This window comes from Coffea arabica, chromosome 10e, assembly GCF_036785885.1.
Source record: "Coffea arabica cultivar ET-39 chromosome 10e, Coffea Arabica ET-39 HiFi, whole genome shotgun sequence".
Lineage (NCBI taxonomy): Eukaryota > Viridiplantae > Streptophyta > Magnoliopsida > Gentianales > Rubiaceae > Coffea > Coffea arabica.
In genome coordinates this window covers 45,288,969-45,315,443 of record NC_092328.1, presented here as the reverse complement: position 1 = coordinate 45,315,443, position 26,475 = coordinate 45,288,969, and the positions used below count along the sequence as shown (strand labels likewise).

At 34.8% G+C, this 26,475-nt stretch overlaps 2 protein-coding genes across 5 annotated transcripts; one reads left to right on the top strand and one right to left on the bottom strand.

Moving 5' to 3' along the window:
* The first annotated feature begins 9,289 nt into the window (after positions 1-9,289).
* On the top strand, positions 9,290-12,871 carry LOC113711096 (lysine-specific histone demethylase 1 homolog 2-like). The gene is made up of 3 exons (XM_027234246.2): positions 9,290-9,431; positions 9,652-11,488; positions 11,604-12,871. Exons 2-3 carry the CDS (start codon positions 9,955-9,957, stop codon positions 12,341-12,343), a joined length of 2,274 nt encoding a protein of 757 aa, XP_027090047.1. The 5' UTR covers positions 9,290-9,431; positions 9,652-9,954; the 3' UTR covers positions 12,344-12,871.
* Positions 12,872-14,313: 1,442 nt separating this feature from the next.
* On the bottom strand, positions 14,314-21,857 carry LOC113712509 (ACT domain-containing protein ACR3). 4 transcript variants are annotated; one of them, XM_027235981.2, is made up of 9 exons: positions 21,499-21,856; positions 20,514-20,646; positions 20,035-20,153; positions 19,872-19,917; positions 18,472-18,586; positions 17,706-17,773; positions 16,480-17,097; positions 15,750-15,854; positions 14,314-14,884 (listed from the first exon to the last, which is right to left on the bottom strand). In XM_027235981.2, the coding sequence occupies exons 3-9, from the start codon at positions 20,103-20,105 to the stop codon at positions 14,564-14,566; spliced, it is 1,344 nt and encodes a 447-aa protein (XP_027091782.2). In that variant the 5' UTR covers positions 20,106-20,153; positions 20,514-20,646; positions 21,499-21,856; the 3' UTR covers positions 14,314-14,563. The 4 variants fall into 4 exon arrangements, with proteins under 4 accessions (XP_027091782.2, XP_027091784.2, XP_027091786.2 ...); XM_027235983.2 differs by lacking the exon at positions 21,499-21,856 and adding an exon at positions 20,940-21,108; XM_027235985.2 differs by lacking the exon at positions 20,514-20,646 and having other exon boundaries at positions 21,499-21,857.
* Positions 21,858-26,475: the final 4,618 nt, after the last annotated feature.

The following is a 26,475-nucleotide window of genomic DNA, read 5'->3' as shown; positions in this document are numbered from 1 at the left end:
AACGTGCAATATCAAGGGAAAAGCTAGTTGAATACAAAAATGGTGTAAATTCAATTAGTATAAGTTCACTAGCCAAAAATCAGCAGTGTGAAAGTTCCAGCTAGCTATTCATTTATTACATATACTGCATTCTGATCAATGGGAACTTGAAATTCTTTTTTCCCCCTCTAAAAGCACGTAAAGTAAACAATTTAGGTTTAATAGAAATTGCAAATTTACCTATATATAATTGGGTATTTGCCTACGGTATGCTTGTGCTCCTTGTGTCTTCAATGTTTTTCCCTTTATTTCCTGAGCATATTGGAAAAAGATGAAATACATCATATTGGTATAATCTTGGCGACTATGCTACTTGTTGGAAGCCCTGCTATTAGTTAGCTTCCCCGGGGTGTCTAACTCAAATGCATTGAATCGGACAACCATGCCCCTCTCCTTGAAAAGCTGGCTCTCATCATTATAGAACATAAGTCGTATAATTAATTTATGAGCTAATGTAGGAAAAATCATTTAAAACATTGCTCACATTTCACCAAATGAACTTTTTTATCCTTCACTTTTAAAATAGTGATTTTATATCCCTTACAAAATCTTAATCTTAACCTAGATTTTCGACCACTTTTTATTTTGAAATCACCACGTGACCTACATGTAGCCATTTTTTACCTACAAAAAAGTTAGATCACACATTTTTAGTGATAAAAATGAATATAGATTAGGCCTAATCCCACTTTTTAGGAAAAAAAATAAATGAATATGGTTCAAATCATATCTTATTTTATAATGAACGAACTCCATTTTGCATCCTTGAACTTGTATCAATTTCCCACTTTGCACCCGAAATTTTAATTTTGGATACTTTGCACTCTAAACTCTTAATTTTAGATACTTTATACCCTAAACTCTTAAGTTTGTCATATTTAAATCCAGTCAATAACAACTTTTGCAAAATTAATGGCATAGATAACCTAACAAATCAATGATAATGTGCCAAAAGTAATCTAAAAATGCTAGGATATCTTAGCAAACATAAAATAATACAATATCATTAATCTGCACCATTTTTTATCTCGTCAATTTTGCTAATAATGTTAGTAATTGAAACCATATAAATAATGATAATGTGCTAAAAAAGGTAAAAAAAAAACTAAAGGATCATAGTTGAAATAAAATAATAGTACATTGTCATTAATTTTCACTGCACTTTATCTCATTAATTTTAGGAAAATAATTACTGATTGGATTAAAAAGGGACAAACTCAAGAGTTTAGGATGCACAGTATCCAAAATTAAAAGTGCAAAGTGCAAAGTGTCCAAAATTGAAGTTTAGTGTGCAAAGTGAGAAAGTGATACAAGTTTTGGGGTGTAAAGTGGAGTTAATCCTTTTTTTATGAGCAAAGATGAATTTGGATAAGTTCATTTTGTTAACTATAAATGGGATCTAACTTTTTTTTACTAAAAAAATTGACAATTTGTAGGTTACATGATGGATTCAAAGTGAAAAGTGATTGAAAACCTATGTAGGGACCAAGTTTTATTGACTTGATTTTGTAAGGGATGTAAACTTACTATTTTAAAAGTGAAGGACAAAAATATTTATTTGATGAAATGTGACGAATGTTTTGAATGATTTTCTCTTAATTTTATATATACTGACACTGTATATACACTATTATAGTTAGATGGATAATATATATGTAGAATTGGATTTCAAATTCAAATTTAGATTAATTGTCATGTATCAAATAGTAACAATGCATATATATTATCAGTATATATAAGATCAATCCTTAATTTATACCAAGATCAACAAAACATTTATCTATGTTTGAATGATTAAAATCTATAGAATTACGAGTTTCCTTTCGAAATTCTGACAGATTGTGGAATAAGCTAATTATGGTGAAAAATGTATTTTTTTCCTCTGTACTACATAATCAAGGACAACCAAGCTAGTTACGGTTTTATCCTTACAGCAAAATGTTCCAGGACAGCAATTTGCTCATTAATTTGTTTAGCTTGTTCTCTTTTTTGGTGTCGAGCTAACATCCTTTGCTAGCGGACATGTGCTTCATCAGAAAGATGTTGATCAGCTTCATGATTATTGGGCTTGGGCACAACCATATTTAGGTGATTTTCAACCTTTATAAAAATTTCCATGTGCTTTTTCATCGTTGTACGTTTACTGCAAAAAAAATTCATTATTGAAAAGTAATTAGGTAAGCAGGCAGGCTTCACCTGCTGTGGAAGCAAAGGTGAAAATGAAGGTCCTTTCTAAGTTTGTCAAGTGATCAGCGATACTAAATATTGAGCATGCAAGGCATTTTTTGGATTCTTAATTATAAAGGTGAGAATAGAGCCTGGGCTAAATCAAAGCAAGGATTATGTCATCCCATCCTAAATAGAATGCATCTGAAAAAATGAACAAGTGGTGGAGAAGCAATGACATCTTATATTCCTTTTAAACAGCAATGAGTTAAAACTTACGGTAAAGTTATTTTCAAAACAATTGAAAATCAAGTTTGGCATGAGCATGTGTATGCCCTGAACTGCTTTGACCAACCAGTCCAAGTCTCTTCAAGTATGTTAGGCTAAAACAGGGGAGCATTACAGCCTAAAAGCTGTTTTTTTTTTTTTTTTGGAGCTAAAAGTTGGGTGTAATTGGCTTTAGTTTCTAATATATAGCAAATCCAAAAGGGAAAGTTGTGTTCAACAATCCCCATAATCTTTCTTTTTTTTTTTTGGGAAAAAACCAAGGTCATCAATAAAACAAACCTTTTTTTCATGCTTTTCTGTAGTATTATAAACACACATACATACTGTGTTTTTCTGCTCTTGTTCGTTTTCCATAAATGTTCATTGAATGTTCTTCCTATGCATGACTGAGATATTGGGGTAGTTAGGTTTGTGTTATTATCTAGGATTGATGAAGTATTAGACTAGAATCTTGGATCTACTTAAATTGTGACAGCTACTTCAGTTTTGGATATATATTCATGGCTTTATCAGATAAAACAAGTGGGTCGAAGTGTTTTTGCCTTGTTTTCTCTGTCAGCAAAGCCATATTAGTCATCTTTGCAAAATACAAAAGGTCATTTCATACAAAAGCCATTGAAGGTATTGGTAATTTCCAGAGTGCACTCCTTGTCATTGGACTGAGTGATCCCACTTGAGTTTGAAAATCAAAGGGAAAAACAAAAGCATCATTGAATTTACTGAAGCAGATGGATCAGTTTGCGTTTCCAAGAAAACTTCAATCTATTCTGCTGTGTTTTGGAGAAATACCGCTTTACTCTTATCTTGTTTGGTTTCATTCGATTCCTTATCTTTTCTACTTGTCTTAGTTTGTTTAGTTGCCCCCATCTTTTACTTGAGTGCCTTGAGTATTAAAACATTATTTGAGGACATGGGAAATGTTAATTAATGATACTTTCTTATCCCTACTCTTAACCTTTTTTTTTTTAATTCAATTAAAAGGATAGAAATATCCCTACTCTTCATTTTAATTAGAACATTTAAAAAGGGATGGTCATTAGTTTAATGAGAAATAGGGATAATTTTGTCTGATTAATTAATTCCTATGCTCAAAGAGTCAAAATGAGTGTCACTAACAAATAAAACAGTATCCTTGAGGCCCCATTAGTGGTGCAAATCAATTGAGAGTGATTTAGAGGTCAAATACGTTAACATGAAGGGTGCTATGACATTGATCTAGACATGAAAGGTGCAAGCATAATTAAAAATGTCTACACACTTATATACAGACCAATAAAGAATAAAGTATCAGAAACTGAGGCGTCCACAATATAGTGGAGCAAATATGTGATTTCTCTTAAAAGTATGCTGCCAGAATTTGTTGCGAAAAGGCATGGGACATTTTCATCTTTTTAACCGCAACGGATCTTCTGTCCCACACCCTGTATCACTCTCTGTCCCACTTTTTATTATATTGCTATTTCTCCTACATAAATATCATGTTTTAGTTCTTTTTTGTTTCCTTAACATTCAATAACTATTAATTGAGTAAAAAATAAATACAGCAGCTTCAAAAAAGTAATATATAATAGAAAATTAAAAAATACAGCAGAAAATTCATAAAAAATCTCATTTTTTATGCATTTTGATTTTTTGAGTATGTTAAATTTTGTGTATAACTCAATTAATAGTTATTGGATCTTAAGAAAACAAAAAAGAACTAAGACATGATATTTATGTGGGAGAAATAGCAATATAATAAAAAGTGGGACAGATAGTGGCACAGGGAGTGGCACAGAGAGTGACACAGGGTGTGAGACAGAAGATCCGTTGCGCTTTTCAACCATATTTCTTTGTCACTTTTCCACCAATTTGTTGTCAAATCTTTTTTTTTTTTTAAAATCCGATATACAATATCCATTAACCACTAGGTCCAGTATCATGCTTAGAAGATCATTAATGCTCGAATTGGATGAAACCCCTTCATGTCAATGCATACATATCGAAGTAATAACTAAGTATAATAACTAAGTAAAGCACTAATTTATCAAGGTCAAAACTTAGGTATACTCGATTTTCAAAGATCGAAAGGTCCAGATGATGCCATGTCACTGGATAAAATGGTGTGTCACAATTTAAACTATTGAATTTTTAAAAATCGAGCCTACTCAAATATCAGCTATTTATCAAACTATATGTAGGGTCAAAGTGTACGACAAAGTTGAGACGAAAGGAATACTTACGATATATAGATATACTAGACATACATTTTGTGTGTGTTTTGGATGTTAAGGATAATGTGATGGTACTTGTTGAATATAGAACGATAAATGTCATCAAGACAAAGCAACTTTGTATTGTCACCTTCACTTCATATAAAAGGCGTTAGTGGCGAACTCTATTTTTGGCTTATCTTTAAATTCCGCCAGGATTTGATTTCTAAATCCCCCAATTTAAATATTTAATGGTGCATGATAGACCGTAATGAAAATGACTACAATTATAAGGATCCATCCATCGTTGAGAAGTTAGGCAAAGATGTAATCAGTCACTAAATTTCTCAACTCCCCACGAAATTGAACTGTTGAAACTCTACACGACACATAACTTGAATATCAAACGTGTAGAAGTAAATGGAAACATTAAGAAATATGCACTTGCCAAACTAATTGTTTTGTATAACGTTTACGGAATCAAAATTTGTGTCACTTTTATATGATTTCATAATTGCCTTTCTTTTAATTATACTTTACCCCCCTACGATTTAGTGTTTTCGTACCTAACCCCCATATAGTTTCAAAAGCTATACATAACTTTTCATGGTTTGAATTAAAATATCAAAATAAATGTCAAAAATACCCTTATGTAAAGTTTCAAATTATTTATTAACTACATGGGAGTTATGCGTATATTTTGAAAATCATAAGGGGGTTATATGGTAAAGTATTATACAATAAGGAGGTTATATGATAAAACATAAAACCATCCAAGGTTAGTGCGTTGTATATATTATATTTATATATTTTGGTCATTTCAACCATTTTAATTTTTAAACAAGGGTAATTTCAACATTTTTAAAAATTCAGTTACAAATGATCATTTCCTTAATTTTGACACTTTAATCCAAATCATGAGGAGGTTATGTATAGCTTTTGAAACTATAGAGGGGTCATGTGCAAAATACTAAATCATAGGGGAGTAAAATGTAATTTACCCATTAAATTTGTAACTGCTCACTTTCTATTTTACTTCTCCCGGCACTCAACACAATAACTTCATGAAATCAACCGTCCACCAACTAATATACATAGCTTTTCATTAAACAAAGAACAGTAGTGTAAATAATGCTTCATGATTGGATAACGATTGCGTATACAGCCAAATGCAGGGACGCCTCAATATTCTGGTATACAGCCAAATGGAGCTTGGAAACCCTATCAACTGTCGTCAATACACATTTTCTAGTCTTGTACAGAAACCATTTGTCGTAGCCCAGAGATCAGTCCAATCTCAAAACACACTACTATTCCTGACTAAGAAAACTTTACCTGGCATAAGTGAAAAGAAAAAGATGTCTAGAAATTCTCGAGCTGTCGTCAATCAAAGATCAGTAGCACCCCATGACAATAGCTGATACAGCAGATTTGTGTACGGCAAAAGAGTTCAATTGTGAAATAATTTTCCCAGCAAACTGCCAAAGGATCAGCTTGTCTTAGGCCATCCACTTGATTGAGGTGTTTTAACACATCTTTGGTCTTTCTTCACATTAAGCATCATGGTTGTTTGTCCGGTTTCTTTTCCTAGTCCTTCAACGGATAGGATGAATCCGGTTATTAAGCCTAACACGCGGTATATTAGAACAAGAACTCCGCTAAAATAAAAAGTTGAGAATAAATAACGCGTTAATGACTGCGTTGGCCAAAAAAAAAGAACTGTGAATGATGTTTTTTGTGCACCCGATGAGCAAGGTGTTAAGCGATTGCAGCCACCTTCAACCATACACGAACTTGTAGTTCATGAGCAGCGTGGTGGCGGTGATCAACGTTGCGCCCCCCATTGTTATCTTGCTTTTAGGTTTATTTCCATTGTAAGACGTTTAAAAAAATTTTTTGATTATATTTTTGGAGAATTTTTATTAAAAAAAAAATGCAACAGAGATGTTTGACTTTGATTCAATATATTCTTCAGGTTTCATTTAAATAGAACTTTGAAGCCAACAACCTCTTGAGCTGTTGGTATTACCAAGACATTTAAGTCTTGGTCGGAGTAGGAGGTCAACTCTTGTCTTCCACCTGATCATTTAATTGTGGCTTCCTCCGTTCGTCGGCCTCCTCTTAGAGTAGGTTATACAAATGTTATCATTATAACAAGAAAAAAAAAAGTTTAAACAATTGTTTGAAACATTCTATAGCTAATGTGGTAATTGGTAAAATGACTATGAAAAACCTATCTTTTATTAAACCGGAACGGGAAAAGGCTCTCTTGCTTTGCTTGTCTTCTATTTCGTTATAGCCCTGCGGTAACCTTTCCTCTGATTGGGGGAAATTATCCAAGAAAAGCGACGGAGTCTACTTCTTTCTTCGAGTCAAATGCCATTCCTCTTTTACTAAACTGCCAAAACTACAGATAATGAATAATGGGTTAGCTTATATTTGGTTATCTATTAATCTTTTTCTCTCAGTTAATTATTCTTTGTAGTATTGCATTTGTGTACTTAATTTGATTCATTCACAAAGATATACAAATTACTCATCTTTGATTCAAGGAATCCATAATGCACCGAACAGGCACCTTTCTCCTGCGCGATGCGCTGTCCTTAAGCCCTAGTTTTATACTAAAATTTGCAGTTAACCAAAATAAACAAATACTAATGATGTACATTTCTTTTACAATGCATCGCATTTTGGCTAAAAAATCTGTATGTGTGAAAATCGTATAGTCTCATATGCAATCCAAAGGTTATTAATCAACATATCTAAGAAAATTGACAGCAACATAAATTGGAAGGCTGCATTACATTTGGTTATGCACTTTGATTGTTGATTCTGTAATTTGATTTTTTTTTTTCTAAATTAAGCATTAAAAAAAAAGAAAAAAAAACTGAATAGATGGCAAAGTGGTTTTTTCCCTTCATTTTTCATTCTTTTAGGGTACATTATTTATAACCCCTTGTGATTTCACATAATGATAGATGACCCTCCTAAAGTTTCAAAATAGCCACATAACTTCCCCATGGTTTTGTATAACGTGCAAAATAGCCGGAATGCATAATCAGTTACGATGTTTTTACCAAACACGCTCTAAAAGCGCATTTGGTAAAATCTTAATCTCCGTGTAAATCCCTTAAGGTTTGCATAAATATTTACTTTATCCCCTTGTGATTTTTTTATTTATCCACGTAATCCCTCTTGTTTTATATAAGACAGTTAAGCCGTCGATTGATCTAGCATTTAAGTAAGAGCATTATTGATATTTAAATTAACGACGTTACATAGGTTTTTTTTTTTTTTTTTTTGTCAAGGTTCCAATTTCCATAAAACTATAAGAGGGTAAAGTGAACATTTTGAAGCATCAAGGGAGTCACGTGATAATAGGCGAAACTATAGGAGAGTTATATGTATTTTACCCTTTTTTTATGATGCTGAAACTCCATTTTTTGGCCAAAAAAATTGACTGCCCTATCACAACAATATCAATCTTGTATGCGAAAAGATGCAGACCGCATCCATGTCTAGATTGAAAATTACAACAATTCGAAAATATGTCACATTTCGTGAGGATATAAATATGCCGATGAAAACTAAAACAATTGGAGAGTGTAATCATCAAGAAATTCGACCCCTTCGTGGTAGGCATTGCATTTGGGTGGAAGATTATTTGAAAAAAATTACAAGAATAATTATTTAACAAATTATGTGATGTGGTTTCAACTTATTAGAGTAAAATCCCAAATCATGCTACTTTTTGAAACTAGTTCTTAAAGAGTGAAGGTTTTTAAGAAAATGTGTTTAGTAAATGCATTTTTTAAAAAGCGTATTCACTGAATGTGATGTTTAAAAATTTATGCCTACAAAAAATAAAAAGTCGCATTTAACAAATGCAATTTTGAACCCACCTTTTTGGGAAGAAGTTTAAGAAACATAATTTTTTTGGGAATTCTTATTAAAAAGTAGCACTCTTTGGGAATTTACTCAACTTACCGTCATAAATAGAGTTGCAAATGAATCAAACCGCTCGTAAGTCGATTGGGTCAACATCGAGCTCAAACCGAGATTGAACCGGCCAAGTCAAGTTTGAGCATAGAGAAACTCAATTCGTTAACTTGCGAGCCAACTTGATTATATATATATATATATAATAAAATTACATATACACACACACATTATCTTTATTTTAATAGTAAAAATACATATATTCCTAATATTTTGTTAAGGAAAAATTAGTATTTTAGTTTTTTAAAAAAAATAAAATAATTATTTTTTATGTTTTAAGTTTGAGTAGATTCGAATTCAAACTTGACTCGATTCGAATTTAAAGTCGAGTTCGAGAACGAACTTTACATTCAGATTTCGTCGAATTTTAGTTCATTAAACTAAAACTCGATTTGATTTAACTCCACTCGATTTGCAGCCTTTAATTTCTCAGAAAACAATCACAAAGCCCAGCCTCGAAACCAATTTGGACCTGTTACCTCATTTTTGTCGGCCCGTTTGGTGTGAGAATTCCACCAGTAAGACAGAAATGGGCCTGGCCTCTACTGCAGGTGTAAAGCCGTTAAAGCCCATAATACTTGTAATTCCCTCCAAATGAAACACTTTACAAAGCCCCCGAGTTAACTCACCAACACTTATCCAATTTCCGGTTTCCGCCTTGGCGCTCACCTGAAAAAACCCTAATTCCCCTGAAAACGCTTTCAAGAAATTAAGTTCCTAATTCAACGGCCAAATTTAGTCCAACAGGTAAGTTTTTCACCTATTCTTATCCTTCAAGAACCTGACATTCCATTTAAATTTTGTCTCCTGGATGCTTTTGGGTCGAAATGTTGTAAAAATTTTTGAAATTTAGTACCAAAATTCAACTAATTTTTTAATTTGGATTTTTTGACTAAATTGATGTAAGTGATAACTTTGGTGGTAAAAAACATTATAGTTTTCTTGATTCTACGTTGTGATTTTTCAGGCATTGATACGGAGGTCTTTAGTTAAAACTTGAAATTCCAGTGCTGGTTTTCTACCGGATTTTGGTTTCGTGGTGATTATAGCTGAAGTATGTAATTGGGCATAACCAAGAAGTGGAAAGAGTTGGCGAAATCACTAATGGCTTTGGGCGTAAAGTTGTTAAAGGAAATTCCCTTCTGATTAAAGTTAGTTTAGTTTCGTAGCTCAGTATCTCCCGAGGAAAATTGAGCTAGGATTAATAAGGGGTTTATAGGCTTGGCACCTTTGCATTTGGGTGTTAAGTTGTGTTAAAGTAGTGAAAACAATGATGACAACCCCAGTTTCCGATGGTTCAGTTTCGAAGAGGCCGAAGAGGACTAGAACAGTGGTAAAAAATTATGACGAAAGTTTGATGGATGATTTAATTGAGAAACATATAGGTGGTGAATCAAAGAAAAGGAAGAGAACCAAGGAGGAATTGGAGAAAGAAACTGAAACAGAGGCCATGATTGCTTTATCTCTGGGATTTCCAATTGATGATTTGCTTCCTCAGGAGATCCAAGCAGGGGTTGTAAGTGAGTTGGGTGGCAAAGAGCAAAATGACTACATTGTTGTGAGGAACCATATACTCTCGAGATGGAGGGCTAATGTTCGGACATGGCTGTCAAAAGCACAAATAAGGGAGACCGTTAGTAGCGAGTATGAGCATTTGATGAGTTCTGCTTATGACTTCCTTTTGTATAATGGATATATAAATTTTGGGGTTTCAGAGTCCTTTTCTCCAGTTTCAGAGGATGCAACTGAGGGGTCTGTAATAATTGTTGGTGCTGGACTTGCAGGGTTATCTGCGGCTAGGCAGCTCATGTCATTTGGATTTAAGGTGATTGTCCTTGAAGGTAGGAGCCGGCCCGGGGGAAGAGTATATACTCAAAAAATGGGTAACAAGAGCGCATATGCTGCTGTAGACCTTGGTGGAAGTGTGATAACTGGTATCCATGCCAATCCATTAGGAGTTTTGGCTAGACAGCTGTCAATCCCTCTTCACAAGGTTAGAGATAACTGCCCCTTGTACAAGCCTGATGGGGCACCTGTTGACAAGGAAGCTGATTCTAGTGTTGAACTAATCTTCAATAAGTTACTTGACAAAGTAACCCAATTAAGAAAGATAATGGGTGGATTTGCTAACCAAATTTCCTTAGGTTCAGTCTTGGAGAAACTCAGACAATTGTATGCTGTTGCCAGAAGTACGGAGGAAAGACAACTCCTTGATTGGCATTTTGCAAATTTAGAGTATGCAAACGCTGGATGCCTTTCAAAACTTTCTGCTGCTTACTGGGATCAGGATGATCCTTATGAAATGGGTGGTGATCATTGCTTTCTTGCAGGTGGAAATTGGAGACTGATAAGAGCTCTGTGTAAAGGGGTTCCAATCTTTTATGGAAAGACCGTTCAGACCATTAGGTACAGACATGATGGTGTTGAAGTTGTTGCCGGAGGCCAAGTGTTTCAAGCAGATATGGTCCTATGTACTGTTCCGCTGGGAGTCCTGAAGAAGAGAACAATAACATTTGAACCAGATTTGCCTCAAAGGAAACTTGCTGCAATAGAAAGACTAGGCTTTGGATTGCTAAATAAGGTTGCCATTTTATTTCCTCATGTCTTTTGGGGGGAGGATGTGGATACATTTGGCTGTCTGAATGAGTCCAGCCAAAGACGAGGAGAATTTTTCTTATTTTACAGTTACCATACTGTTTCTGGTGGTCCAGTACTTGTTGCACTGGTGGCTGGGGAAGCTGCACATTCATTTGAATATGCTGATCCATCAACTATGCTTCATCATGTTTTAAATATTCTTAGAGGTAATGATATGTCTGATATACTTTTTTTCCCTCTCACTATTCTGTAGTTTCGTTTCTATCTTCACTGTGCTTCTGTTGAGTGTCCTTTTCATTTGATTGCATGCCTATTTTACAGGTATATATGGCCCAAAGGGCATTGATGTGCCTAATCCCATACAATCCATATGTACAAGATGGGGCAGTGATCCCCTTTCTTATGGTTCATATTCTCATGTCCGAGTAGAGTCATCTGGCAGTGATTATGATATACTTGCAGAAAGTGTGGGTGGTCGGCTATATTTTGCTGGTGAAGCTACAATTCGGCAACATCCAGCCACCATGCATGGTGCCTATCTTAGTGGCTTAAGAGAAGCTTCAAGTATATTAATAGCCACAAAGGGTCGGCAAAGTAATCCCGGGAGGTCCATTCACAGCAGTTTTGGTCCCAACAATGAAACTTTGGCAGATCTATTCAAGAAGCCCGATCTAGTATCTGGGGAGTTCTTATTTGTATTTGATCCATTTCATGAAGACCCAAAATCACTTGGACTTCTGAGAGTTAGCTTTGGAAAGCCCAGTGACAACTGCAACACAGATGTATCCAATGAGAACGAAGCAGATAACCAGTATCAAGATTTACTGAACCATCAAGTGCAGCTATATACAGTGTTGTCTCGGGAACAGGCACAAAAACTGCTGCAGGTGACTGGAGGAACACGGAGTAAATTGTTGTACTTGTTTAAAAGTCTACAGCTGAAGCTAATGGGAGCTAGCAGTTTAGGGGTTTTAGGCAACTCTGTGGCTGCTAACCTTTCATCTTCACGAAGAAGTAAAGGCCGAAACCGTGTGTCTGGAGGGCCACAAAATGCTAGATGATGCTTTAGTATACTTGGGGTGGTAGGAATCAGTTAGTAGCTCAAGTATAGCAAGTGAATATGCAGTTTTGAGGAAGGGATGGTAAAAGGAATGCATGCGTTTGCTTCCTGGATTGACCCCTTTGTAGATTGTAGCGGATGGGGTTGTTACTGACTTGCCCAGATTGGTGGTCTTTTAAAATTTTGACCTGTCCAGCCTTTTTCATAGCAAAATGACTATCTGCTGACGCAGATCGTTTTAAACTGGTGATGAAGCATTGCAGCAGCAGTTGAGCAATCTGTATCAGCTCATGCTAATGTCTATTTTCTTGTATAAAGGATAATGTATTATTAGGTGCTTTTCAAGCTTCATGAAAAGTTTCATGTGCTTTTCATCATTGAATGTATGTTGTAAAATAATTCATTGGTACAAGTAAGTAGGCTTCACCTCTTATTGATGCAGAGGTGACATTGGAAGTTCCTTCCCAAGTTTCTCAAGTGTTTAGCGAATCCATGCTAATAGTGAAGGTACGTGGAAGGCATTTTTGGATTTTTTATTTTAAAAGTGAAATTAGGGTCGTCATATATTTATTGTGTTTTCCCTGTTATTCTTTGTTCTTCATTTTTCACAGAATGTTTATTACAATGCCCTTGCAAATGGATTAATATAGATACATGTACTTGCATAGTTGGGATATAGGCGTGGATAGGTTGTGCTATCATGTAGGATTGATCTAAATACAGTTAAATCTAGATTTTAAAATTGCATAAGCAAATCAATTCAGATAAAACAAGAGGCTAGAAGTTTTTCTGCTTAGTGTTCTCTGTCAGCAAATCTAGCTCAGCCATCTTTGCAAAATACAAATGCTGATAAAAGGTCATTTCCTGCAAAAATATGGGTTCTTTTTAACTTGTCCTTGAAATCATCTAAGTGACGAACCAAGAAAATCAGTGTGTATGGTAAATTCTAATATATGATACGGGAGTTGTACCATTTTCATGGTAAAGGTGAATAGAACCAACACATATCTGCCATTTTTGTTTTGTTGAATTTTCTACATATCTATTGTTACAAAAGATATAAAATTAGTGCTCCTAAAAGTGATTTCAACAAATATACTTTGAAAATTCTAGAAATTTTTTTTCTCTTTGTTAGTTGCACACGCATTAAGTGTGTCTTGAACGCTAGCTTCATTTATATGATTGATCTCTAGCATGGAACTGGCAAATTATCTTTCAGTTCTGCCTGAATTTGCTTTCTAAATTCTTGTTCAATGTTGCACTATAAAACTGTAATTAGAATGACCACAACTATAAGCAATCATCCATGCCTGACAAGTTAGCCAATGATGCAATCAGTCATTAGACTTTCTCATTTCCACATGAATTCTGCCCCGTTTGGCAAGTGAGTTTTTTGGATGTTTGTCTAAAACTTTATTGTAGCTTACTGTAGAAGTTGTAGAAAAAAATTTTGAAGCGTGTAAATTTTTGAGAAGTTTTTTGAGGTTACTGTAGTTAAAGTTATTAAAAAACTTATAGTAGACAAATTGGGCCAAAAACTTGCTTGCCAAACAAGGCCACATTTCTGTACAATGTGGATCACTGTGGTTTGCAGAAGAGCAAGAGAAGCAGAACCAAATGGCTAATGATGCAAGTAGCACTTTAGGAGTACACATTTTTAGATCACACAAATTATCTTTTGGAATGGAATCTATGGTCATTGATACATTTTACTTAATAGTAATGAGCTTTTGGAAATACCTTAGTACTTGAGCTTAAAATTTGTACAAGTGAATCGTAGTATTGTGAAATATGCAAGTTGGAAACTATATTGTTTTGACAAAATATCACTGGAAAATGTAAATTATGCTATCATCTTTGCATAACAGTTTTAATATTAGACCAAAAGATCCTGCTATGCACAAGAAGCCAAAAGATCATTGATGAACATCCATCCAGCAAACAATCAGCTAATGTATGTAAAGAGTCGAATGAGCTGGAAATCTTATCAACAATCGTTGAAAGACATATTTCTTTTCCTTTAAAAACAGTTTTACTTGGCTTAAAGATCAGTTCAACATCAAATGTGCACCCAAGAAAGAAAAATTTACTTCACATAAGTGAAAAAGATGCATTGGTTTTAAAGATCTTCGCAAACTGATCTTACTTGAACACCAATAGCCATACAAAAAACAACCCTGTGACAAACCTGATGCTGCAGGTTTATGTACATGGAAAGAGTTCAGTTGCGGAATTTTCCCAGCAAACTGCCAAAGGAAAAGCTTGTCTTAGACCAGCTGCTTGATTCAGGTGCTTTGACACATGTTTGGACTTTCTTCACATTAAGCATCATGGTCTGTCCAATTTCTTTCCGTAGGCCTTCTATTGTCTTCATGTCTACAGGATCACCTGAAGCATCTCTAACGTAGAATACATGCATTGCTTGCTCGCCGACCGTCGTGACTCCTGCTCTTGTAACAGACAGTCCATTTTCTCGAAGAACTCTTGTTACCTCAGAAAGCAGGCCAACTCGGTCCTTCGCACATAGCTCCAGGATTAGGTCCTGCATGTAGGCCAAAAATACAAGCTGGTCTCCTTGTTGTAGTCTACTAAAATAGGTGTGAATCCATGCCAAGCTGGCCACCACCCCAAGGTGGCTTTGTCCAAGAAAAGAAGAAGTTTCAGGAAACTTAATGCTACATTTGAATTCACCGGTTGCTTGAAAACAAGTAATTTTCCTAATGTGGATCTTTTTTGTGAGCTAATGTTTCTTTGGGCACAGCTTATACACAATGACAAATGGGCTTCAAAATTGGATAGACTTCCATGTCATATTTGTATACAACACCATACGTCATATCATGAAATATGCACAATCCTATTTTTGCTGGCAGAAAAGATGTTTCGATGACTGCAATTGAATGCAGACATCTGTGCAGCCCAAATACACATGGATAGTAGGTCAACAGGAGGAAAAAAAACGGCTAAGTTTGTCTGCTAAACTTCTTTCTCCCTAATATGTCTTCTCCTTTTAAGAAAATAACATCTCTAGTTACAATCAACAACATGTTTGATCATGTAAGCTTTAAATTTGTCTCCAGAAATGGTTATGAAAATTGGGCAAGGGCAACCTCTACATTCTAGATGGAATCAAGAGTTGACCTCAAAGATTCACCATCAAACCAAGCCATAAGAGGACCAGTTTCTCAGAAGCAATGGACTAACACCCAGAGCATGTTTTGTTTCCTGAGGCATCCATCAATTGGAGCCTCATTTGAACTCTCAGAGAGAGAGAGAGAGAGAATTCAATAGAGATTATTGCCTACTCAATGAAATTAACCGTGAATCATGAGGACAGACCACAACAGATTGCACTGATTCTCATCTGTCTTTTATGTAAAAACAGAACTAAAGTAAATATCACTCACCTCACTTACTCTCCGTCTGATTGCAGCTTCAAGACATTTGATAACCCTTTGCTTTTCTCCTTCAGTGTCAAGAGTACAGCCATCCATGTGGCGAATATAATATTCCTGCAGGTCCAAAATAGTCAGAATATTCTTTTTCAGTAAAGCCCAGAGGAATTACTCAGACATGCTCCAGAGATTAAATGAGTAGAGATGTTCAACACGAAAGTAAAAGCAACATGTAGTGTCAAGAAATGAACTGTAATTTGGAGCCGTCACAATAGTTAATAACTGAAATACCACTAAGAATGCAAATGAACCTGAGTGACATTACCTGGAAAAAAAGGGAAGAAAAAAATTGAAGTCAAATCACAGGCTATGGACAAAAGAAAAAAAGCTACTCAAGTAGACACATGTAAACAATCTCAACTGAACAAATTCAATGCGTAAATCATGTCATGCATGAAGTAGGAAAGCTCAATCAAGATATAAGTGAACATTTTTAAATTGACTAATTATATTCTTACTGGATTTATTAAATCCAACATCCCTTTTTCTCCAGAATTTCACTTCCATTTATGCCAATGCACTCAAAATCAACTTATAGACAATCCCTGTGCAAAATAGTTTGTCAGAAACCATGCTTATCATGATGGTAAACTGTTCCTAAAGAAAATCTTCTTTCTTAAACCTTATTATATTAAGACAATTAACTGTAGGATATCCTTCAAAGTATAAACTGTGCTTTTACCTGTGATGCATAGGGGCCATCAGATGTAATAGTGGCATGGAAAACCACATACTGCATATCTGTAAGTGTGCACACAATGTCAAACATTAGCTTTGACCTGTCTTTGCAACTTACAGTGACCACTGAGTATCCCTTCTCCACACACCGATCTATTGTTATTTTTGGTGTGAATGAAGGGGGATACTCAGCCTCAGTTGACAAGCAACCACCTTCATAGTCCCTATCAGCAAATAACATCTGGTGGAGTCGTCGATCAACATGGGTGACACTTGCAGAGAAATTAGTACGAGCTACATTTCTATCATCTTCACACCCGCGGAGAATGTTATTGAGCTGAACTCCCATGGTAGATAACCGAGAGGGATCATCCACAGCACGGCATGTTGAATCATCATTGACATAAAGAAGACACGCTATTCTCCTGTTATGTGTCCAAACTTCAGCAGCAATGACATTGAAGTGAAGATTAGCAAGGACAGCAAAAATCTCAGATAAGAGACCCGGTCGGTCCCTCCCAGTGAGCTCAATAGCTGTGTGATCACCACTGGAGTGCACCCCCACCTGCTTCCCTTGCCAAGTCTTCAATACATCTGCTGTGTGGCCTTTAGGTCCTAGAGCCTATGATCACATATTTAATGACATATCAACAACATAAAGAAAAAGTTTTTGTTTCCAAATTCTGAATTATTGTCCAAGTCTTCGCGTTTCTAACACAAATGCCTTTCACTCATGTTTTTCCTCAGTTTATCTCTGCTCCAGAAGGTCATGTCTGGGATTTTCTATAATAAAGAAGTGAATGCACTCAAATCTCCAACAGGTGAGACAATTTGATGAGCTATGACACTTTATATGGTCCAATGTGCATAAAGAAAATGAAGTCCAGCCTTCAGTAGGAATCTTTACCGTGCATTAACTCTAAACTGCAGTTCATTCAGTGCAGTAAGTACTTAAATTTTTCTTCTTTCCTTTTGCTTTATTTTCTAAACGTAGTCTACCATATCCAATAATAGTTTAGTACTACTCAGTTCCTTTCTGTTTTCCAAGTGAGGAGATGAGGCAGCCCTGAATAACCTGGCTCTGCTTCATTGCATGTCAAATGATATAGCAATAGCTGTTCAACTGTTGAGGTTAAACAAGTTTCGCTAGGTTCCCTGGTCAACCAAGCTAGTTAATTATCCCTTTAGTTCAAAATCCAAAGCACGAGAGAATGAAATAAAAGACCATACCTTCTCAATATGTTCAATGGTATTGCTCTCTGTAATCTTATTTCCATGTTGGTCAGTAACATGGAACACTGTCAAGAATGATCTCATATCAGCATCCATTGGTTCACAAACACACACAGAGGAGAGGTCTAGTTCGTGTTGAAACTATTTATTGAACTTGCGCCCAAGCATTCTTTATTGTGTAAGACCATGAACAGAAGCAAATGTCAAGGAGAAACAAAGCTAGAAGGCAACAGCTGACAATTTTTCCCCCCTAAAGTGCATTAATTCTTTATGTTTCCAGGTGACTAAGAGTTAGTGATGAAACTTGAAAAGCACTGAGCTCTGGTTTTAGGTTCATTTAGTTATACATAAAAAGAACAGTAGAAGGAATAAAAAAATTCACATAAAAGTTATCATATTCAAGTTCTGGGGTTTTAGAAAACCAAAAAACTTGACATAGCAACAATCTAGAGAAAAAGCAGTTTGAGTAGGAAATTGGACAGACATCAATAGGAAGACTCACATCAAAACCAACACATGTTTTGTTTTCGGTGAAAACTAATGTTTTTGGACCAATATGTTGGCATTTCATCATTTGGAGCTATATGTAAACCACTCTGCACAATTTGAGAGCTTACTGATAGTAATGAACCACAGACAAGGGAAGACAAAAATGAAAGAGACCAGACATATTATGTCGACATAGAAGCTGACAGAAAGCAGGGGGTAATTTCTGTGCAACCCATAGAAGTGAAGGAAATATCAAAATAGATGATTGACATACCATCCATGAACCACCCACCATCAGATAATATGTATGCTTTAGTGATAATCAGATCTAGGTCAGACAGGATTTGCACCACTTCCAACAGTATTCCTGGTTTGTTTAGACTGTCAACCTATCCATTAATTAAGACAATTTTGAATTGGATTATGGAAGATGGAGAAGCACCTGCAATTCTACCAATATTACACCAGAGGATACTGTTGTTCAATGAAATCCTATATAAAAGCATTTGAAACAGGGTTGTATGCAGGTAATTGTTTAAGGCTTCTTTTCAGGATAGTTTATACTTTTACTCATCTAAAAGGATGCATTATATGAGAACTATAACCAGGCTGTAAAAGCAATTGAGGAGGGCCAGGAGCCAATAAATGTAAAGAACTGCCATCCATGAGCAATGGTCCAGGAGACTTTAGTCCCAAACCTATTTTCATATACTGTTTCACTGAAAAATATTGGCAACAATTTTAATTTTCATACTTTGATGAACTCTTTCTCCACCTTTTTGGGTTACATTTCAATAAACTGAGTGTGTGACTACAATCATCTTAAGGTTCTTGTTTCTTCTATAGTCCATTTCTATTTTGCAAGTAAGCAAAAAGGAGAAGTCTTCATTTTGTTCTAGCCTTTGACAAAACCTCAAGAGTAAGAATAGTGTCTGCTAATTTTTCTTGTTTGCACAGTAGCATTTTATTACAGCACTACATTTGAATCAACTACCAACCCAAGTAATAGACAGGGAGCTCCAGTTACCTATTGCTTCACATCAGCACAATTACTGGATTAACATCTGTTATAATCACATAGATAAAATACTAATAAATGTTTCATGGGTTAGTTCCAAAAGCTAGACTGCGCACAGTAAAGCATGAAGCATTTGTACAGTTAATGTTTATCTTATATATGTGACAGCATTCTTTCAAAGGGTACTTGAAATTCATGAAATTATCCAATCTTCATTCTCATTAAGTTCGAAGAGTGGGTGTATCTTGCTTTTGGAGCACATCCAAGAGCGTAACACATTACTCATCATTAATAGGGTCTCTTACCTCCCTAGTTTTTTCTGCAGAAAGGCCGAACCTATGGGACTTCTTCGAAGTCTGGAATATCATTGGTCTTTTGCATGAATTTCACAGATTACATACATCTACATACACTTAAACACAAAGGTACAAGTAAGAATTGTAGACATACTCAAAACAAATGAACCAGTACTTTGATTGGTCTAGTAGTAAAAGTATGGTTAAAATCAACTGCAAGCCAATACTGCTGACAAGAATTGTTAGCCATGAAATTTGGAGAAGATAGCATACAGTCGAAGGAAGTAATCTGAAAATAATTTCAGCATTTGGACAACAGAGTACCACAGAAGAAAGGTGTTAAGAGAGAGAAAAAACTACCTTGACTAGAGTGCAGTCCTTGCAACTAGTGTTATCAACAGCCACGCTGAAATCAGGATTGTAGATAAGTCAGGAAAATAATACAAGTATCAGCAAAAGTAGAGCAGAGGAAGTGAACTACCAAAAGGAATGATCATATGTGAATATAAACTGCCAGACACACCTTGGGGGGTTTATTCTTATGCTTAAAGTTTCATATTCAGGATCAAAATAAGGCCATCCATCCCTAGCCATAAAAAATATTCAGCTTTGTAATCAATACAGATGCTTCTCTTGCTTTATCTGCATTATGACCAGAATAAATGTTATGACATATTAGGAACCCAATCATTTGCTATTAGAATCAGAGGCTCACCATCATTTAACATGATTTGTACATTCATGCAAGGAATTCAAGCAGAAAGTGCAATCAAGATGAAAAAGCTTTCCTATTAGACATTGTCAGCAAATGTTTCGGAATTATATCTCCTATTAATGAAAGAGAGCAAGAAAAGGCAAGCACAAGTGCAACCAAGAAAATCACCATGCAAAAGCTGAAGAAAGGAAAGGTGTAAAAATTCAGGATGCTTGCATCTGACAGTTAAGCCTTTTCTCTCGCTTGCTAGTGCAAAAACTGCATCTTAATTCAGGGATAAGGTTTACCTTTTTTATGAACTTGAGAGACTCAGACGGAACTTCATATCATCAACTAGCATCAACATCTAATCTTTAAAGCTCCCCTGAAGAGGAGTTGCGCAAACTTTCATTTCTCTCAAGAGGGCCTGCTAAGTGCTAACTGAAAACCACAACCACATTAGACTGTCTTGAATTTTAGCAATTGCCTACCAACACTAAAGGGCTTGCAAGCATATTAAGGTTTTAAGACGAAACTGTCATGCCTCGCACTAGGGAAAGATTAATTCTTTTTGACAATTGAGTTGGGAAGAATAACTGATGCTATAGTGAACAATGAAATGGAAAAAAAAAAAGGAATTCTCTTAAATTGCAACAAGATATTGAAGGATTTAGTGCTTGGGGTCGTCAAAAATTATGCAAGAACGTGGCTTGAATTTGAAGCTGTATTTCCACCTTAAAATCAAGTACTTTTGCAAAACATCAAAGCTCAGAAAACAATAAGACCAAGCATCAGCTTCATCAGCTTCGCATCACAGAACTTTGACTACTCATTGGGGCAGCAATATCTGGATAGTAGAAGTTCCAGAAAAAGCCAATCACGTTATCAGCTCCAGAGTATATTGATGTAGCTCCCCACCCCCCCTCCCAACAAACAAAACAAAAAAGTAGGAAAAAAAAGCAGAAACCTCTTCCAAAATCCTGTTACTCCATTAATCAGTACTAACAGTACGGCCATTACACTTGCTGTTCTTTTGCAATAAAAAATAGCAAGTTCAAAATGAAAATAAAGTAACTTTGACACAGAAACCAATGCATGCACAAGGAAAGCCTCTGAGAACAAAAATTTAACAGTTCTGAACTACAGCTGAATATATCTAAAGGAAAGCAAACCACACATAATTTTACCATTTGCTCTATCAATAGAAAGAATAGAACAAATTACAGGGTAGTCTTTGAGTGTGTGTGTGTGTGTGTGTGGGAGTTTGTGTTGCAGTTTATACAGTTAGCTGACCTTATTTCTGGTAGAGAAGTCGGAGCCAAAATGCATTGCAGCCTCTACAGAATTGTACTTCTATATAATAAGATAGCCTGACTTCTAAGGTAGGAAGAGCACTGAAGTTGGTCCCTCTCAATCTCTATAGAATTCTTAGATTCTTGAGAGATAGAGTAGTAGTGGTGGCGTGGTTGTGTTTGAAGCACTGAGAATGGTGAAGATTCATCATCATTAGTTTAAAAAAAGAGGGAATTTGGTTCTTGATCAGGACATTTTACTTATAATAATATCTTTCTTTTATCTTCCAACTCCACCTTCTCTTGGATTGGTTGACTTTATACTGACTGGTATTTCAATTTTGGGATAATTTCAGAAGTCTCAGCTATGGTTTCTGAAGGTTTAGAAAATATCATACACCTCCCTTAAGTCTGATTATTATTTTTTTAATAACACGTCAGACCAAGTCAGAGACTAAAAATCTAATTTCATGAGAAAAAGATAATTTAATCCTATAAAGGCCCTTTTGAATTTTGACTTCTAAAATCATTTTATTAACAATCATTCATTTTCATGCTCAAGTATGCGAAAAATAGCATAATTAAGCAGATTTAGCATAAATCCTAAATTAACATAAATACTAAAAACTATATATATAGATTTAGCATTAAGCAGTTTATCAAAGTTTGTTTTATTACATTTAGTTAGTTTTCTTTTATATTTTTTATTAATAGGAGAGGGTTGAGATTTAAAAAATAGAGAGAGAAAAATGAGAGATTTGAATTCAAAACTTCTAATTCATGGGTCTCAACCTATTATATTTCCTTATTATTATCACAAATCATTAAAATTAATTTAACTAATTTATACTTTTTATTAAGAATTAATGCTTCATCAAAAAATTATTAATTACAAATTTAACAGGAAAGGAAAAAGCCAAGGATGTATTAGATGTTAATAAAAATAGAAATGACACAAATTACACTATAATGAGATAATGAGCTAAAACAAATCTCGATTTAATTCTTAATGTGTATATAATATATACTAGGAGAAAAGGTATAGGTGGCATCAAAGAAGGAAGAAGAAAAGGGATAAACAAGAAAGAAAGAAAGAAAGAAAAAAGAAAAGAAGAAAAAGCCAAAAAGTAAAAAAATAAAAAGAAATGGAAGTGAATAGTATAAAAATTGTGTATACAATTAAAAGTTTGGCTCAAAGATAGTTACTGTAGCACTTTTGTTTGGATAAGAGTTTATTTGCATAAGAGTTTATTTGCATGATTTATTTGAGATAATTACTGTAGTATTTTTTGTGATGTGATGTACGTGAGATAAAAAGATGGTTGGGAAGATAAAAAGGTAGTTGAAATTTGTGAAGTAAATTTTTTTATTTGAAATCAAGCCAATCCAAACAAACTCAGTATTCACTAAAATTATATATATATATATATATATATATATATATATATATATATACACTTTCAAACTTATCTGTAAATGAACAGATATTTTTACCACTATATATATATATGGATGGCTTGTTTTTTATGTTGTCTGTCACTATATACGGCTTGCATCCTCTTTGTTTCCCATTGTGGACCAAAAGCTAAGAGGAGCAAGAGAGTAACCCACCAATTGAAGTGGGAACTCAATTACATCATTAACAAAATGCAATATTTCAGAATTGTAGTTGAAACTTTAAAGGAATCTTGAGATCTTTCTATTCTGTCTAATTCAATTAGTTCTTCTTTTCCGTCAGCCGTTAAGCTTTTCCTTTGTCCCTTTCTTTAAGATCCATAATCATTTCACGAGTATAATCTCTGGCAATCAGAATTGTAGTTGCTTTCTTAAGCTTGTATCAGTTAGATCTCCAGGTATTTTTCATATCATGATGTATCCCTCCAATTCCAATGATTGAACTTTTCAGCTAGAAAAAAAAAAAAATGAAAATCCCTATAGCTATTGAACTGAATAGGGGAACATTAAAGAAGATTGAACAAATAAATTGTTGACATTTATGATTCCTTGGTCATTTGCTTGCAAGAGTCATTGGAATTTCAAATGATTATTGCAGGATCTGCTATCTAATCATAAGAAACATCATGTGGTCCAACCCTTGCAGCAAACAAGAAGGAACAAGGATGATAAGAAACATCTGTCTGGATAAAGTGGTTTTTGGATCTTTGTATAAAATTTTATTGTAATTTATTGTAGAATTTGTGAAAAAAATTTTTGTGGAGAAATTGAATTTTTTTTTTTTCCTTTTTTTCCCCTCTTCTTCCTCCTCGCTATCACCATCGTTGCTCCAACTGCCACCGCCTGTGCCACCACCCTTCTGCCTCCCATTTTTTATGTCTTCTTTCTCTGCCTCCCTTTCTCCTCCTCTCCTCTCGCTCTCATCCCCTTCTCCACGTTTCTTGTACCAGTCTCTCTCTTCTTCCTCCCCTTCCTTCACCTTCTCCTCACCACATCCCCTATGACCCTCACCTCCCTCTCCTGCCAAATCTGGAATAAATTTGTCACGATTTGTGGGAAGGAGAAGTAGAAGGAGAGATGGGGGAAGGAGAAGGAGAAGGGGAAGGGAGGGAAGGAAGTAGAGATGGGTGGCAGAAGAAGGAGGAAGAAGAAGGGAGGAGAAGCAGAAAGAGGGAGGAGGAGAGGAAGCGAGAGAAAGAGCAAAAAAAAAAAGCGAGGGGGAACGCAATATTGGCGCTAGCAATGGAAATGTCGGCAATGATGGGTTGAGATGGTAGAGGAGGAAGAAGAACAAGAAAGAAAAAACTTTTGGGGTGTATATTTTAAAAATTTTAGGATGTTTTTGAAGAATTATTATAGACAAATTTGTAAAAAAAAAAAAAAAAAAAAAAACTAATCTATCAAAATATCAAATACAGATCCAAAAATTTGACTACCAAACAGACCCTATCTTGGTAGATTGTAATTTCAAATCCTCATCCAAATCCCCAAGAGTATTTGTATCAATTGTAATGCTATTAAAAATAAATCTAAGAACCCAGTGGCTGGGCACAAGTGGTAAGCGGCTTGTGAATGCTACACGAGGTCCTCGGTTCGATTCTCGTTGTAAGCGCCAAGTTCAAATAGCCCAGGCCAGGCCTTACTCCCGAGCAAAAGTTGGACTCTGCGGGGGCAACCCGGGCCGAATCCGGATTAGTTGGAGCAGTGACTCCGGATACCAGGTGGTCTGACCAAAAAAAAAATCAAATCTAAGAGAAATTCCATGATCTTTTATATGGAACCATTTCATCAATTTATATAAAATAACTGGACGATATATATTTAATGACGATAATGATCCATAGCTTAAGTAATTGAACATGTTACAATATAAGATTCAAAAACATTAATTTCACCATCAAACATTGAATTATAATTTGAGATAAAATACCCAAAAGAGAAATGTAACATCTTCCCATATCTTAATTGAAAGTCAAGGGGATTTCAACTTTTCTAAGGAGTTGATTCCAAACCCTTTTGTTTTTGTGCATCTTTCAAATCCATTCTAACCGCACCTCGAAGGGACACATTATTCCAAATCAAATAGCCAACTTGGCTTCAAATCTATCTTTCTTTAAATCATTCATTACCAAACATCATATTCTTTTTATTGGGGATTAAAACAAATTGCATTTTTCAGTATTTTAAGAATTAATAGAAAAATTAACAGACAAGCCAGTTGCCCATCTTTCTTAGAAAGCATGTGTGATCCAGAATTATCCGTAACTCTAAAATGAGTTATAAGACTAACATTCATCTTAATTCCACTCATAATCCAAATCCCTAAACTTAAAGTATGGTAGGATTGTGCCTTAATAAAAAATTTTAAAAATAAAAAAATAAACTACAATAAGATCACAGATTAAAAATTAAAGGGGGGGGGGGGAACTATGATAGGATTTGTTGAAGGATTAATGTTGTTTATATTGACAGTATACATTTTCACATTTTCATGCATATTACTTAATCCAAATTTGAATTCTAATATCAACTTTTGTATATATGACATGTATCCAAAAATGACAGTGTATACTGTATATTCTGAACTCTTGGTTGAAATGTAAGATAATTAAAGAATATTTCGTAAAGCTACATATGCAAAACAGTGGAAATGTAAGATGCTGATTTCAACGTGAATCAATCACAAAGATTGCCAAGTTTCATTGTTCTATTGCAGCAAGAAAAGTTTGCTTGCATGATATGCACCCAAAAACACGTTTAAACATATTCAATACCAAGAGTTTCATATTAAAATTGCAAACATCTGCACATTGAATAAAACAAGGCAGTTTTATTTTTAGGCATTTTGGTCTGTATTTTTTGTGATGTGATGTATGTGAAATTAAAAAAAAAAAAGGTACCCCCTAAGTCTCATTTTGATAGTTTTGCTTTTTTTTTTTTTTACACGGTTTAAGAAAAGTTAGTTGAAAGTGTATACTGTATATTCTGAAACTCTTGGTTGAAATGTAAGATAATTAAAGAATATTTCGTAAAGCTACATATGCAAAACAGTGGAAATGTAAGATGCTGCTTTCAACGTGAATCAATCACAAAGATTGCCAAGTTTCATCGTTCTATTGCAGCAAGAAAAGTTTGCTTGCATGATATGCACTATTAATGCCTTGCACGAAGAGAACTAAAGAGGATAATAATGATATGCCATATTATATCTAAAAGTTGAAGCACTCAAAACTGGTCCAACTTCCACCATACATACACCCAAACCCTAATTAAGAAAACAAATCGAATGTTCCAATTTCTAGGTTTCAATTTTTATAGCAAGCCTAATTAAGAATATAAACAAAAAATTAAAACTCTGAATGAAGAAAATACGAATAAGAGTATCTAAAGCTAAAGGATGGGTAGTACATTACTTTTCTGAAATTTCTTATCAAGAATTAGTTCAAACATGTTCAATAATTCTTTTCTTGTTATACATAATAGTGATTAAGGCACACTCAGATGTGTGTATAACTAATTAGAA